At 42.2% G+C, this 17,345-nt stretch overlaps 1 protein-coding gene across 1 annotated transcript; it reads right to left on the reverse strand.

Moving 5' to 3' along the window:
- Window positions 1–7,474: 7,474 nt before the first annotated feature.
- Window positions 7,475–12,155, reverse strand: LOC139638639 (immunoglobulin lambda-1 light chain-like). The gene is made up of 5 exons (XM_071512700.1): window positions 12,125–12,155; window positions 11,703–12,032; window positions 9,756–9,803; window positions 8,518–8,811; window positions 7,475–8,333 (listed from the first exon to the last, which is right to left on the reverse strand). The coding sequence occupies exons 1-5, from the start codon at window positions 12,153–12,155 to the stop codon at window positions 8,188–8,190; spliced, it is 849 nt and encodes a 282-aa protein (XP_071368801.1). The 3' UTR covers window positions 7,475–8,187.
- Between the last annotated feature and the right edge of the window lie 5,190 nt (window positions 12,156–17,345).

Below are 17,345 nucleotides of genomic sequence, written 5' to 3' on the forward strand. Positions count from 1 at the left end.
GGCCAAAAAACTCAGTCCACCTTCATCCCTGCCAGAGAGCGTCAGTAAAAATCCCCTAACTCTGGTTCTGAAAGACAGGGAGCGGTCCTCCTCCTCCTGCCGCTCCCCAACAGCAGGAGAGACAGTCAGAGAAGGAGAAACATCCTCACATCCATCATCCCACTGGTCTGACAGAGTCTGGTTTTCAGCAAACGCTCTGAGGGTCCAGGCAGGACCGCAGGACCTGAGAGGTGATCAGGGCCTGAGAGGTGATCGGGACCTGAGAGGTGATCGGGACGTTGCCGAACAACGGCTCCTCAAAGAGCCTCATGCCTGGTGTCATCACAGCTTCTCGGTGGAAAGAGAAGATCTTCCAGGACCGCAGGACCGACCGGTAGAAAGGCGTCAAGCCGGTCAGGTCCACAACCTCAGGCCGGAGCAGGAACAGCCGCTCGTCGTATCCGAGGCCGCCGGCCCTCCTCGGCGACGGCCGAGCGGCGTCCTGCCGTCCGAGGCCGAAGCTGTAAAGTCGTTGTGCGGTCTGGAGCCTGAACGCCGTTATCCTGGAGGGGAAGTCCAGGTGGCCTCGACCTCCCTCGCGTACCGGTAAGTACAGCGCGGCCGCCTTAATCCGGTGTCGACCGGACCGGGAGAAGTCCACCGTGATCCTCTGGATTTCCTCAATAAGGCCCCTTGGTGGAGGCAGGACTATCGGTCTGTGCCAAAGGGTCGAGGCAACCGAGTTATTGACAACCAGGGCCCTTCCCCTATAAGAAAGCTGAGGTAGCAACCACTTCCATTTAGACAGCCTGGGGCACACTTTCTCCACTACACCCTCCCAGTTCTGCCTCAGAGAGAGAGAGAGAGAGAGAGAGAGAGAGAGAGAGAGAGAGAAAGAGACAGACAGACAGAGAGAGAGAGAGAGAGAGAGAGAGAGAGAGAGAGAGACAGACAGACAGAGAGAGAGAGAGAGAGAGAGACAGAGAGAGAGAGAGATAGAGAGAGAGAGAGAGAGAGAGACAGAGAGACAGAGAGAGAGAGAGAGAGAGAGAGAGAGAGATAAAACCCCAACAGAGCGGCTCCATCTTGAATTCTGCAACACATCCTGCAGATCGGCCGAAGCTCCTTGAACCTCGCGGCGAGGGCGGAGCTCGGCAGAGTCCCGCTGCTGCTCGCTGTCCAGAAACCAGCCTGCAAGTTCTGGAGTCACCTGACCAATCAGATCCCAGCTCCTTACAACATGCTCCGGCCCACAGAGTCGCCCCTCACATCAACTGGCCCTGGAACATCATGTGGATGGAAACCGCTCCCAAAATACAATGTTTAAACAAATTGAAAAGAATATCAAAATTGATTACACCAACTATTGGCAAAACGAAAAAAAAACAAATACAATAAATTGAAATGTTACGATGATCTGCAGAGAAAATATGAAATTGCAGATTATATTATAAAAATAAAGGACAGTAAACAGAGAAAAACTCTAACAAAGTACAGAGTCAGTGAGCAGAACCTGGCTGTTGAAGAGGGACGACACAGAAAGACAGAATCTGCTCCAGGTCCAGTCAGGACAGACAGAGACAGAGAGTCCTCCTGCTGTCCTGTGTAAAATATAAAGAGGTCAGAGAAGTTTACCTTCCTGCATCATGTCCAACATCCAACATTTCATCTACTGACTGAGACACAAAAGCTCAAAGTGTTATTAGGAGAAAAGCAAGAAACGATCAACATTGCTGCAAAGTTTGTATCTAAATGCCACCAAATACGGGAGAAAATGTAAATATTGAAAATGATTTTGTAAATGTTGTCTTGTCAGAAATGCTTCCCACCCCTTCCAATGTCCTGTATTGTTATACATTGACTTCAACTATTTTGAATGTATTGAATTACTTTTACATGCTATTGTTGATATGTATAGAATCTGTAGAAGATGAAAGAACTGAAAGATAAATACACTGATGACTGGGCAAAGGAAATAAAACACCATCACAAACTCAATAGTTACTCTCAACTCAATCAGGAATATCAACTGGCAAATTATCTTAAAATAAAACTTTTTAAAGAAAGAAAGATGCTTTCTAGATTCAGACTGTCCGACCACAACCTGGAGACTGAAAGGGAAGCAGCTGAAAACTCAGAGGCTGTAAACACTGTGATCTAAATAAGACAGAGACAGAGACACACTTTCTGTTTGAATGTCCAACATATAACTCCATGAGAGTGTTACGGTCGTGGCCGTACCCCCAGAAGATTCCCTAGTGTTTCCTTGTGTTTCCCCTTCCCTGTGTTCCTAGTGCTCCCCTGTCTGTCTCTCTGTCTTGGTCTATGTTTTGTTTGTGTGTGTATTGGAGTGGGCGTGGCCTCCCTTCCTCGTTCTCCTGGCTCCCGGCTCTGCTCATCCTGCACACCTGTCACAATCTGCTCCTCGGTTTCCCTTGTCAACCACTCTTTCATCCCCAGCCCTCCACATTGCTCTCGGTCCCTGTCTCCAGCCCCTGCTCTCTTCTCCCAGGCCATGTTCTTTCCTTCAGTTCCCCGGTCCTGCCGTCCTCTAGCCGTCCACCAGATGTCCTCGGACTTTCCCTCCTTTCCTGATCACCTGTTCCCACTTCTCATCAGCCCTGCAGTCACCTGAGCTTTCCCTCCCGTCTCCCCACCTGCACCTCATTCCCTATCAGCCTTCACTACATATACCAGTTCACTTCCTTTGTTCCCTGCCAGATCGTTAAGTCAAGTTGTCGTGTGCTTCATGTCTTGCTCTGGCTTCTGTATCCTGTTCTTCTGTTGTCCCTGAGATCTGTTACCTGCCTGTTTTGGACCTTGCTTGTTTATTGGACTTTTTGATTCTTGCCTGCTCCTTGTCGGATTTGTTTGCCAGTTTGGACCGCCTTCTCCGGTTTTGACCCTTGCCTGCCTCACCGTCCCGTAAGCCTTTGTACCTCATTGTGTAATAAAATCACTGAACTGCATCAGCTCTGCCTCAGGCGTCTACATTTGGGTCCTATCCCCTGTGTTCCTGTACCCTGCTAGCACCAGCCGTGACAGAGAGAGACTTATTTTAATAGACTGATTAGTGGTGCAGGTTGGCAAGTGGCTCACTGAGTGCACTGCCCCCTCTCCTCAGCTGCTGATGGTTAGGAAGCTATATAGTGTCACTACTACTTCTGTCCATTGACTCTGATGAAGATGCAGTAGCATCAAAACGTTCATCTTTGCACCTTCAATAAAAGGCTAAATTGTCCGTGTGCTCCAGTGAATCTTTTCTTTATTAAAACATTCTGAGTTTTTGTTCTGTCCTAAATGTCAAAGATAGGAAAAATCTCATTTTGTCATTTCAGAAGCAAGTCCTAAACTCCTGACCGTCTCCTGTCTCTTCTCAACTTCACTGAGGAAATCCTAACTAGGCCTGTCTATTAAAACTCTAATGGAACAACTATCTGAATTGGCGATCATTTGCTAATGCCTGAATTCAAGTTAGAATGCACACAAGAGAATTTTGCAAGCTGTAAGTAGTGGAATTATTATTAGTAGTATGAGTACTAATAGTATTTTCCTGTGTTTTGTCCAATAACTCGTCCATACATTGATAACTCTTTGTCCATTTTGACATACAGATAGTTCAGGTCAGCTGCTACTGGGAAACAAATTATGTCACTGATTGGCCCATAGGGGGCGCTGTAATAAGCTCCCAAAGTCTGAGGCTCAGCCCTGCCGTCCTGTTAGTCGTAGAGATGTGAAACTTGGTACAGATATGTATCTGATCATGATGAACGGTTTTGCCTCTAGGAACCATAAGCTCCGCCTATAAAACATTCTGACATTTTGGATTTTTTGAAAAAGATTCAAAAATCTTCTTCTTATGAACCGCAGGTCAGAATGACTCCAGATTCGGTCTGCAGGCTTCTTGGACTTGCCTTTACTTTGTTTGAAAGTAGCTAAGGAATCAGGTAAAAGATGGCGGAGTTGTGACCAATGCAGTGGAACCGTTTGGTTCTATTTGACTTTCCAGCTGACAGTAGCGCTCCGCTGTAGCTGCGGCCTGCAGGCAGCAGGGGGCGACACCTCACTACAGATAGTCTGCTTCATCTGCTGTTACTGTTACCACAGAGTTCAGTCAGGATCTCCTGCCTGTCAACCAGCTGTTACATTACAAATATCATTTGTTGTATCTTAACATTTGTTCTTGTTGTTTGATTTGTTCTGTCTGGTGATTTGATGCAGACTGAGCTCAGTCAGCTCACTGCAGGATCAACTGACTGCTGCAGGAATCAAACATAGAATCTGAAGTGATAGAACCGTCATTCCTGTTCAGATCTACACTCATGGTTGACTTGTGCTGTTTGTCTTGTCTCCAGTCTCCTTCCAGTCCCAGTGCAGGGTGAAGCTGCTCTCTCTGGTTTACACAGTGATGATAGTGAAGAGCATGGTGTACTGCTGTGGACTCTCTCTCCTCATGATCCATACAAACAAGGGAGGCTCCACCAACACACATGCTGACTGACTGTTTTCTGACTGGATCACTGACTGGAGCGGCCTCATCACTTATAAACAAATAAATATGACTGAAATCACATGAATTATTAGCTGCCTAGTAAATGTTATATTTTGATTGATCGGTGTGTAAAATTCATATGCGAGATATTGTCAATAAACTGCATCATCACAGTGTCTGAGTTCTGTGAAGATCCTTATTTTTATTGGATGCTCTCTGTCATTTCTCTGCTCTCTTGGCGCTGACTTTGGCAAAACGTCACGTGACGAAGGCTTTTAGTTTCCATCAGCTTGTGTAGAATTCAGCTGTAAAGAAAGCAGTTTTCTCCTGTTAGTTACTGAGTGGTATCTGCTGTCTCTATAGTGCAGACAGCTGCTTCAGTCAGATTTATCCCTCACTGATCACAACCACACTCCACATGTTTTTCTGCAGGAATCTATGAACTTTATGAAGCTATTTAACTAATGAACTGAACAGCAGTTCATTCCTCTGCGCTGTGAGGAATCAACGCTGACATCGAAGTTCTGCTTAGAAAAACAAAACACCGACATGTTTTTTCCTCCTGAAACAGGAAACTGAGAGTCTTGGCTGCTGCTGCACAGAAACTTCACACTGAACCGTCTCAGTGTGTTTTTGTGCTTTCAGTCTGATAAATCATAATGTTTATTATATATGATTTCAAATGTTTTAGTGTAGCAGTGACGTCGAAGGAGGATTTCTGGAAATCTTGCTGCAGAGCGACTTGTGATGTGAGGCTGAAAATGCAAATAGAAAACAGTGAAAAATGCACATCATGAATACATAAACAATTAGTAGACAACAACTTTTTTGACTTGTTTGAGAACAAAGTCACATGTGAAAAGCCTCATTGAATTCAAAGCACATGTGCTTTTTGTCTCTTTTCAGATTTGAAGGTGAAATTTCTCATTTCCTCTGTGGAAATGACTGAATGAGTGAAATATATGAGCTTAGAATTATATGGTTCCATCTCCCTTCAGGAGTTTGGACATATTGAGCTTCAAAATGTTCAGTATCCACTGAGTTAAATGGAGTCGGGGCCTTTTGTTTTAGAAATGACAGACTCAAAAATAGGTAGAATAGGTTCCACAGGTTTATGTGACCAACTCAGTTTGGACAAAAAGTCACATAGAACCGTATAATTCCAAGGTCACAAACTGTCTGTTTGCATGTGAAATTAAGTTTTCACAGATCCCACAGATTGAGTTGAGTGCTTCCTGGAAGGATTCTTCACCAAAATAAATAATTGTAACTGTCATTTTGTTGATATGACAAACCACAGTGAGCGGTGTGGAGCTGCAGTGAAACCACAGCCTGTCTGTTATCGTCAGCGTCACCCAGCAGCAAATCACATGTTGCTTCACTGGCAGCAGGACGGGTTTGATGAGTCCTGACTGCTCAACAACTTTCTTTAAAGCAATATTCCACTTAGTTTCAACATGGACTTATTTATTTGAAAAGCACAATATAATCTCCTCACCAAGATCAGATGCAGCTGGACCGGTTTGTAGCGTTCACATTTTGACTTCCCATTCATTTGAATGGAAACTGACATCGAACACGTCGGTGAACAGATTCAACAACAGATCCTGCTGCTGTGATTTCCAGCTGACTGTTGGTCCGACGCTTCAGAACAGAATTTCACCAAACAGCATTTTTATTGATAGAAGAGAACACAGCGGAGGGATACCGTTTAGGAGAGATACTTCCTGTCGGGGAGACCGGATCTACTTTTATTTGACTCATTTTAGTGTAAAGAAAGAATAGAAATGCAAAATGAGGACGGAGCAGTTGCTGCTTTATTGTCTTCCAGCAGGATCTGTTGTTGAATCTGTTCACCGACGTGTTCAATGTCAGTTTTCAGGAGATTTTCGTGGCTCATTCAAAGCCGCTGACTCTTTATCGGCCCGTGACTTCACTTAGGTCCTCGGGTCCAGGTCTGCCGGTGGTCTCCGGTTCTAGATTCCAAACTAAGGGAGAACGTGTCTTGGCGGTTTTGGCCCCGACTCTCTGGAATCGTCTCCCTCTGCCGATCAGATCAGAGTCTGTCGTCTCCTTTAAGCAGCTGCTGAAAACCCACTTCTACAGGCCGGCCTTCCTGACGAGGGGCTGGACGGGTCTCTGCTCTTTATTTGGTTAGGACTTGTGTGTATGGAGGAGTTTATGTGTGTATTGTATAGCTTTAACCTTTTCATCATCATGGGCTTTGAAATGCTTCGTGTTTTTGACTGTTTTTACTTTCTATATGTATGGTTGTGTTGTTTTAAGATGCTTTTGTCTTCTCTTCAATCTTTTCTGTCTTTCATGTCTTTTCTGTCTTTGATCCTCTTGTTGTGAAGCGCTTTGTAAACTGTGAGTTTTAAAAAGTGTCTATTTAAGTGAAGCTTTACTGACTGACTTACTCCTGCTCCGTCTTTCATATGATCTCCTCTTTCTCTCTATCTCTAGGAGGAAGAATAGCAGCATTAAAAAGCCAATCATGTTGTTGAGGAAGTGGTTTTGTTTCCACACAGTAAGACTGAAACAGAAACCACATCAGCTCGTTTACAGCCTGAACCCGAGCCTTCCCGCCTCATCGCTGCTCAGCATTCACCAACATTATGATACACGAATGTTGACTTCATAAACACACAGTCTGAAATGTAACAACAGATTGGCAATTCACAAAGGGATTATTATTATTATTTGAGTCCCATTTATTTCTGTTTGACTTCATCTTACAGCAACATTTCAGCTGCTGACACTGTACAGCAAGCAGCAAACCTGACAAACATTATATAAAGTCAATGAACTGAAGCAAAACACACTTCATTACACTGAATAATGGAATTACCACTGAATTACTGACAAGGTCTTCATGAAAAAAAATTGATATTTCTCAGAGAAATTACAACCATCATGCTCAGAGTTCTTAAAATGACAAAATGTAGAATTTCATGTCTTTATTATTTATTCACACTTTTTTTAAAATGGTTACAAAGTGCTTCACAAAAATAAAATAAGAATAAAACGTTCCTGACAGAATGCAGATGTTAAGAAAAAAGAGAAGCAATAGTAGACAATAATAAACAATATATCTACTGCTGAGCAAAGCAATACGATATTATAGAGCAAAGCATTCATTGTTCAAATAAATGTTCAGAATATTATCATAGACAAAAAATTACAAATGCTGTAACTGATACTAACTTCAATATTTTGTAAAGTTTCTCTGAAAACAAATTAAAAAGATAAAAGGCAGCAGAAGAAACTATCTAGATGAAAGAAAGAAACTATATCAATGAAAATTTATATCTGAAAGTACAATGCTGCCTTCATAAAATCCTTTAATGATCTTAACACATCAAACATGTTCATTACATTTATTTTAATAATAATGTCAACTTCACAATTTGGCTAAATAAGATAAAAAACAATCTGAATTTGTTATGATTGCTGCTCAGATTGTTCTGGTGAACTCAATTATGAGACAGATTGGATTATATTAGAAAACAAATGTATTAAAACTGTTTCTTTTTATTAATTAATACCAAATAAAACAACACAAATACACAATCATGAATCTGGAATAAAAAACAATAAAAAATGATAAGATGATAATTTTTTGCTCTATTGAAACAAGTTGAAACAGGAAGAACAAGATGAGAGAAACATTTGTTCTGATGAAAAGCTGGACAGAAAGCAGAGGAACATGGCAGTCAGTCAGCATGTGTGTTGGTGGAGCCTCCCTTGTTTGTATGGATCATGAGGAGAGAGAGTCCACAGCAGTACACCATGCTCTTCACTATCATCACTGTGTAAACCAGAGAGAGCAGCTTCACCCTGCACTGGGACTGGAAGGAGACTGGAGACAAGACAAACAGCACGAGTCAACCATTCCTCTCTGTTTGCTCATTCATCCAACTATGGAAATGTTTTGCATTTAGTCTTCAGGAAAGCCATTTAGATTCTGATCATCACACACTGTAAATCCCCCAAACTGTACAAATGATTTGTTGTGAATTTGCAAAGGCAGCAGGTGATCTTACAGTCAGTTTGTGCCGGTATCCGGGCTTCCACCGCGCCTCCTTGGTGCTCCACGGAGCAGACGTATCGATCCGCCGCCGCCTTTTCCCGATCGATAAGCATGATGGAGGCGGGGCGGCCCGGCTCTCCGAGCTCCACCGTCTCTCCGAGATCCACCGGCTCTCCCCCTCTCCTCCAGGAGAACCGGACCAGAGGAGGAAACATGGATGTGGCCAGACACAGCAGGGAGCTCTTCCCCTTCAGGTCCGCTCTGGACGCTGGGTACACGCTCACTTTGGGCTTCACGACTGGCTCAGCTGAGGTTTGACAAGACAGTCACACATTCATCTAGTCAACAGCAGTTTACAGCCAGAGATAAAACACCACATCACATCATGAAGCATACAACACACATTTACCATCAGATACCATACAACACACATTTACCATCAGATACCATACAACACACATTTACCATCAGATACCATACAACACACATTTACCATCAGATACCATACAACACACATTTACCATCAGATAATATAGAAAATATAGAAAATATATTTACCATCATATAAAGAGGACCACATTGGAATAATAAGTTAATAAGTAATAATAATAAGTTTTGAAAACTTTATGTGTTTTCCTCAATGATTTTAATTAATGCATGACTGATGGCTGTGCATTTTTTTTTTGGATTATCAAATAAACAAATACATATAAATAATATATAAAATACATATGGTAAATATATTTTTTATAGGCCCATTATATGATGGTTAATATATTTTTATATAGAAAATTTATATAAAATAGATTGGTAACATTTATGTTTAACATTGTACATGGTCCCTTACAAATAAATTACATACATCAAATAATAAATCAAATATCTGTAACCTACAGATTAAGAGGATGTTATTATGGGCTGTATGAATATGAAGCAATAGAAATCCTTTTCCTCCATCATGATAATTCAGTCACATACATTGAATATCAGCCTGTGATAATATAGAATGGAATTAGAGAATCAGTGCTGAGTTTCTCAAATCACTTGGCAGATTTTCAAGATGTTCGGCCGCACAAGAAAATGATGAAGCAACACAAACGTCCTTCACAGACTAATTTAGTTTTTAATGTATGAATGGCTGCATATTGAATTCTCAACCAGTGATGAAAGACTAACATGTAAAGCCTAAAGCAGCAGAAAACAAACTAAAGACACATTTTCACTGCAGGAAAAAGGAACATTTTGTCTTACCTGTCACATACAGTCTGGTGCCAGAACCAAACTCCCTGTAGCCGTTGCCTCCCACAGTGAAATATCCTGTGACATAAACTGTCTGTGTTGTTCCATCTGTCAGCTGAGGTGAACATGTCCAAATTATTGATCAAGTGTCATAGTTGGGCTTCATGATGTTTCTCTAATGTTCATATCAACATGACTGTCAAATCTTCATTTCTGGTCCTTTATTTGAGCCACTGAGGCAGAAAGAGGCGGGATCCTAGATTCCTCCTAGATTTAAAATGAGTCCAACAGAGGAGACGTGTTGTCTATCAGTTTAGAAACATTTACTAAATTAGACTTGAACTCACTGGAAGTTGCTCTTCTGCGGCCGATTGAAACTGGTTTGGAAACTTTATTTGTCATTCCTACAGTTTGACAGCTTCACTCTTGAGCAGGGGGTTCAGCGCCTTGCTCAAGGGAACCTCAACAGGATTAAAGGAGGGGAGAGCGTTACTCCTTACTTTCCTTGGACACATTTGAACAAGGAGTCTTGGGATTTGAAGCAGCGACCTCTCAGTCACAAACCTGCTTCTTTAACTTCCAGGTTTCTCTCTCCTGGCTTGGCTTCCCATTGACGTCAATGGAAAAGCAGGTGAAGGTGTTGCCTTCCATTAACTAACTAGATCTTCAGCTGCAGATGATGTTGCTCTCTGAACAGAGAAATGTTCTCTCTGGTATCTAGATCCACTGAATTTACACCTAAATAAACGCTTCAATTGGGCCGGAACCATCCGGCAGCCTCAGTTTAAAGAAAAGTTTTACCCATATACATAAATATAAGGTGTTTCCTCTCTGCTCTGCCAGTCTTTCCCCTATATCTATATTCTCTATATCTATATATCTATATCTATATTCTATCTATATTGTCATGGCGGTCTGCCACAGTAAGATCATGAGCGCCATGTTAAAAATATTGGCAGCGGGTTTGTGCTCCTTCTCTTGTCTAATGTTGTCTGTGTAGAAACAATGCTGACTGTCATACAGCTGACTGAACTTTACACTTTACTGATTCACTTTATATCCTCCATCTTCTTCACTTTCTTCACACACTCTCACATTAAAGCTCTCTCTCTCTCTCTCTCTCTCTCTCTCTCTCTCTCTCTCTCTCTCTCTCTCTCTCTCTCTCTCTCTCATCAGAAACGACACAAAAGTCTAAACAATATATAAAATATTAGGAAAAGGTCTCTTTCTCTCTTTTCTCTTTTTTTCTCTTTCTCTTTTACATACTACCTGTTTTAGAGTTAGGTCTATCTATCTATCTGTATGTCTGTCTGACTATCTGTCTTACATCTGATCATCAGATCAAATGTATAAATCAACCCCAGCAGTAAAGACCCTGGCAGGTTGATCATTAAATCTCTCTGTGATTTTGTGGTACAGATGTGACGGTGTTACAGAGTATTTCCACTGTGTATTTCTGTCAAATGTATTTTAGTCTGAATCATATTTCCTGGCAGTAATTTCTGACTTGATTGTTGTTTGAAGTCAAAGCTCTTCTTCAAAGTTTAAAAATGGATATAATATTGGGGGGGTTACACTGTCCAAAGCTCAATGTGTACGCTTCTTTAGATGTGTACACATTGGAGGAAGCTGGAGAACTGAGGACTTGTACCTCAGTTTATTCAACACCCAGGATATCGGTTATTTATCGGCAGATGGGTTTGAAGAACTCACGGTGGCAACGACACAATGTAAAGAAAAGCTTCAGAGCTCAGAGACATTTCTGTGTCTTCAGCAGTGTCCTCTAAGAACCAGATGACAACTGAGATGGGAGGTGAAATATCTGAACCTGGGCTGTGGTTTCCTGCTCTCAGATCAATGTCTCTTCCTCTGAGAAACAGAGTCGCCATCTGTTCATTTCTTGGTTAACGCTGCAGAGTTTTTGTACAGGGTGGAGGGATCACTTCTCACTGTGGGAACCTGACTTATAACAGGAGCAGTAGTAGGTGGCTGAATGGAGGAGTTTTACTTTATTGATCCGCAACTCACAGCTGTTTTCTTTTTTTACAGCTGAGAAATCAGCTTTTTGAGGATGGTTGTAACCTGAATAAACTTCACAACTCCTCCTATCAATACGAACAATAACTCTGAATGTTTCTGTCTCTTTCTTCTGGTACCAGTATACATAACCGGTGTAACACTGGTCAGTGTTTTTACAGCTGAAGGAAACCTTCTCATCTTCTCTGCTGGTCAATGATAACTGGTCCTGAAGCAGCTCTGCTGCCATGGCAACCGCTGCTGTAGAGAAACGGACACATAAATGAAGGTCACTGTCACAGAGTTTGTTAAATGTTGAGTTTGTTGGATCCTGATTGGTTGGAAACACTCACCTAAACACAGAGAGCACAGAGCAACACTTGGGAGGAAAAGCATTTTCTCCAGTGACGTTTCCTCTGTTGAACCTGGTAGAAGTGCGGCTCCGGTTCAGCTGAGGCCAGATAAGGACGGCTTGTGAGATCACATGAGGGCTGCGTGGTTTCTAACAGGTCCTCAAACCTCCCATCGCTCCCTGCGGTGGACAGATAAGGCCGCCGGTTGTGATCGACAGCTCGGTCGAACCTATGGTGTAGTTTTCCATTGTGTCAGAGGTTTTAAAGGGGAGAGGAGGCGGACCAGAGGAGCAACAGGCAGCACACAGTTACCATCCAGATGGACGACTGGATCCTGGATCCTAGAACACATCAGAGAGTTAGTCACTATTTTAACACTGAACATAATCATCTGTATTCATAAAGCACTTTCCAAAACACAGTTACCGTCCAGATGGACGACTGGATCCAGCATCAGCCTGCTGCTCTTTCACTAAATATGTCGTATTCTGTAGAAACTGCATCATGGTGGAAATGAGTCTCAACCCAACAAATAAATAAACTACAAATAGAAACTAAATAAAGCAACATGATGACACAGAAATGGTTTTTAGTATATATTTAGTTTATATTATTATATACTAAATATATCAGATTACATTATGATCAGCCCAAGAAGCAGCAGAACTAATTTATAAATCTATTTCTCCCATTTGCAGTTTAATAAAACAAAACATTCATTATGTAAATTACTGCTGAATATTTAGAATATTAACAAAGGCAGCGTGACACAGTTATCATAGAAAACATCAATTAGACATTTTGCAAATGATATAAAATTCAAATTTCTTGCAAAGTTACACTGAAATCAAATTGAAAACATAATTTATTAATTTACCATGGATGAAATTAAAAATAAAATTGAATACACTATTGAATACAATTCAACTTTATTGAATTTAATACTCCCATTTTAAAATCCCTCAATGTATATTAATCAAATTCCTTTACCTTTTTAACAGTTTTTTTATTTATTTTTTTAACATAATCCAACATTCTTTTGTTAGAGACCACTTCACATTCAAAATGGATTAGATTAAATAAATAAATAAATGAAATACTGAATTTATTATGTTTGCTGCTCAGATCATAATAAAGAGGATGAATTATTGTTTATTTGATGAATTTCACATTTTATTAATTGCCAGCAAATAAAAAACAAAACAACAGAAATACAGAATTCTGAATGTGGAACAAAATAAAAGCCACCAGCTGTTATTCAGAAATCTCACTACTATATTTAACAACTGGAGACAGAAATGATGAAAAAAACAAATAATTAATAACAATTAATAGCAGAGGATTAGATAATACAGTCAATAACAAAGAATTAGAAAATATAGTCAATAATAGAAACAAACAGAGACAAACAGATCCTGCTGTCCACTTGTTTTAATATTCTGATTGAAATGAATATTTTCTCCTTCCATTGGCTTTGAAACAGGAAACTGACTCACGGCAGAAAATATTTTTCCCTTGTTGTGTTTTAGTAAAATATAAACTTCAGTTCAGACAAAAACAGAATTGAATAGAGTCCAGATGTCAAACCGTCTCAGTTGTCAGAGTTTTAGTCCCAGTCCAGATGAAACCCGATCACCAAGAAAATCACAGCGATATGGAGTTTGATTCTGTGATGATATGACATCAATATTTGAAAGTGAGATATTTTGAAGTGAGATTTCCTCTGACAAAATGCTTCATAGCACAAAGTCAAACCAAACGAGGGGATTTTTAATGACGGAGACACTTTACAGAGCGGATCCAACACATTTTACAATGATTGAATAATAAAGTGAATAATGAAGTCTTCATGTGGTCTTTTAAAAGGATTTGAAAAGGTGAAACAGTCAGTATATATCCTGTCACCATGTTGAGAGGGAACTGGATTTATTTGGATTGTGTTGAACTAGATGTTTCCCTACAGAATTACACTTTCTGCATTAAAGGTTCAACCTGCCATCCAGTACAGAGAGAGAATACAGAGGAAAAACTAGTTTGAAATTCTTACACTTTAGTCATTTAGTTGATGTTTTTATCCAGAATAACTGACAGTGATCATCAGGAATATTAGTTATCTGTTATCTGCTGCTGTGACCACTGACCTCTGACCTCTGACCTCCCTGCTGATCTAGGAACTGAAGCTGATCAGAGGTGATGAAGAGGAGGTGATGAAGAGGAGGTGATGAAGAGGTGATGAAGAGGACGTGATGAAGAAGAGGTGATGAAGAGGATGTGATGAAGAGTCTGGAGGTGATGAAGTGGAGGTGATGAAGAGGAGGATGTGATGAAGAGGAGGTGATGAAGAGGATGTGATTAAGAGGAGGTGGTGAAGAGGAGGTGATGAAGAGTCTGGAGGTGATGAAGTGGAGGTGATGAAGACGAGGATGTGATGAAGAGGAGGTGATGAAGAGGAGGTGATGAAGAGGTGATGAGGAGGAGGATGTGATGAAGAGTCCAGAGTTGATGAAGAGGAGGTGATGAAGAGTCCAGAGGTGATGAAGAGGAGACACTGTCTTGACAGAGGAGGAGTGATTTGTCTTGTTGGAAGATGTTGAGTTAAATGGGAAACAGCACATTGGTTCATGTTTTTACTGAAGAAACAATACTGTTAGTGGATGTGACTGTTACAGTGAAGTTCATACAGTCCAGTCCTTCAGTCAGACCAGAACCAACAGTGAATCCAACCTGATGACATCATGAAGGTTCTTCTGCTATTATTTCTGCAGCTGTGAAAACAACACAGAGCCATCTAGTGGAGAAAATGAAGAGAGAACACTGACTGACCTGAAGACTTACTACTACTGATACTAGTATTACTACTACTACTACTACTACTACTACTACTATTACTAGTATTACCACTACCACTACTACTACTACTACTACTACTACTACTACTACTGATACTAGTATTACTACTACCACTACTACTACTACTGATACTACTACTACTAGAGATAACAGTGTACAGCCAGATGAAGGTGCAGACAGGTTCAGGTAACAAAAAAGATCATTTTTGAGAGAATTTGAATTTAAAAAATATGTTTATTCATAATTTAGTCATGCTATACAGTGTGATTGACCTATATCATAGAAGACAGAAAACACAAAAAACACGAAAAAACAAAACAAAATAAATCAATAAACAAAAGGAAAAAAAGATAAGAAATTCAGAGAGAGCAAGTCCTCCTCAACACAGCACAACACGTCCCCAACACCCCAGATGTTCACAAAAGCATCAGTGTTATCAGTCAGTTTGTAATATTCAAACTCCACCCTGAGCCGGGCTGAACAGACCAGTCAGCATCAGACCAGGATCCACTGACCCCCGACCCTGAATCTGATTCTTTCTGGTTTTCCATATCCACAGTTTGGCCTCCTGACAGCATGTTAACCAGCACACACACAGACTTTTTTGACCATAGATAAAAAAGTCCAAAGAAAAACCTTCCCCCAGACCCTGAAACCATGAGTCTAACAACCTAAATAAAGCAGTAAGTCTAGGACACAGGATGAAAAGATGTTGTAAAGACTCCTCCCTAGAACAGACAGGACGTCCCTCCCCTATTCTGGGATCAAGGTGCACCAGATGTCTGTTTGTAGCTACGGCCCCGTGTACGATCCTCCACTGGAGGTCACCCGTCCGTTTGTCAACGGGGGGTTTGTACAGGGACCAGCAGCCTCTTGGGGAAGATTCTGGGCCAAAAAACTCAGTCCACCTTCATCCCTGCCAGAGAGCGTCAGTAAAAATCCCCTAACTCTGGTTCTGAAAGACAGGGAGCGGTCCTCCTCCTCCTGCCGCTCCCCAACAGCAGGAGAGACAGTCAGAGAAGGAGAAACATCCTCACATCCATCATCCCACTGGTCTGACAGAGTCTGGTTTTCAGCAAACGCTCTGAGGGTCCAGGCAGGCAGGCTCAGACCTCCTCCACCAACCTGTACAGCAGTCTAGAGGACTTGATGCCTGTCAACTCTACAAGGTGTTCAACGTCCTGCAATCTGGACCACAGGCTGGAGGTCAGGGCCTGAGAGGTGATCGGGACCTGAGAGGTGATCGGGGCCTGAGAGGTGATCAGGACCTGAGAGGTGATCAAGACCTGAGAGGTGATCGGGGCCTGAGAGGTGATCAGGACCTGAGAGGTGATCAAGACCTGAGAGGTGATCGGGACGTTGCCGAACAACGGCTCCTCAAAGAGCCACATGCCTGGTATCATCACAGCTTCTCGGTGGAAAGAGAAGATCTTCCAGGACCGCAGGACCGACCGGTAGAAAGGCGTCAAGCCGGTCAGGTCCACAACCTCAGGCCGGAGCAGGAACAGCCGCTCGTCGTATCCGAGGCCGCCGGCCCTCCTCGGCGACGACCGAGCGGCGTCCTGCCGTCCGAGGCCGAAGCTGTAAAGTCGTTGTGCGGTCTGGAGCCTGAACGCCGTTATCCTGGAGGGGAAGTCCATGAGGCCTCGACCTCCCTCGCGTACCGGTAAGTACAGCGCGGCCGCCTTAATCCGGTGTCGACCGGACCGGAAGAAGTCCACCGTGATCCTCTGGATTTCCTCAATAAGGCCCCTTGGTGGAGGCAGGACTATCGGTCTGTGCCAAAGGGTCGAGGCAACCGAGTTATTGACAACCAGGGCCCTTCCCCTATAAGAAAGCTGAGGTAGCAACCACTTCCATTTAGACAGCCTGGGGCACACTTTCTCCACTACACCCTCCCAGTTCTGCCTAGAGAGAGAGAGAGAGAGAGAGAGAGAGAGAGATGAAAGAACTGAAAGATAAATACATTGATGACTGGGCAAAGGAAATAAAAGACCATCACAAACTCAATAGTTACTCTCAACTCAATCAGGAATATCAACTGGCCAATTATCTTAAAATAAAACTTTTTAAAGAAAGAAAGATGCTTTCTAGATTCAGACTGTCCGACCACAACCTGGAGACTGAAAGGGAAGCAGCTGAAAACTCAGAGGCTGTAAACACTGTGATCTAAATAAGACAGAGACAGAGACACACTTTCTGTTTGAATGTCCAACATATAACTCCATGAGAGTGTTACGGCCGCGGCCGTACCCCCAGAAGATTCCCTAGTGTTTCCTTGTGTTTCCCCTTCCCTGTGTTCCTAGTGCTCCCCTGTCTGTCTCTCTGTCTTGGTCTATGTTTTGTTTGTGTGTGTATTGGAGTGGGCGTGGCCTCCCTTCCT

Source organism: Centroberyx affinis, unplaced genomic scaffold (assembly GCF_046629955.1).
Source record: "Centroberyx affinis isolate AG114_WGS23_722 - 3 ecotype Tasmania unplaced genomic scaffold, CSIRO-AGI_Caff_v1 ptg006451l_1, whole genome shotgun sequence".
NCBI lineage: Eukaryota > Metazoa > Chordata > Actinopteri > Beryciformes > Berycidae > Centroberyx > Centroberyx affinis.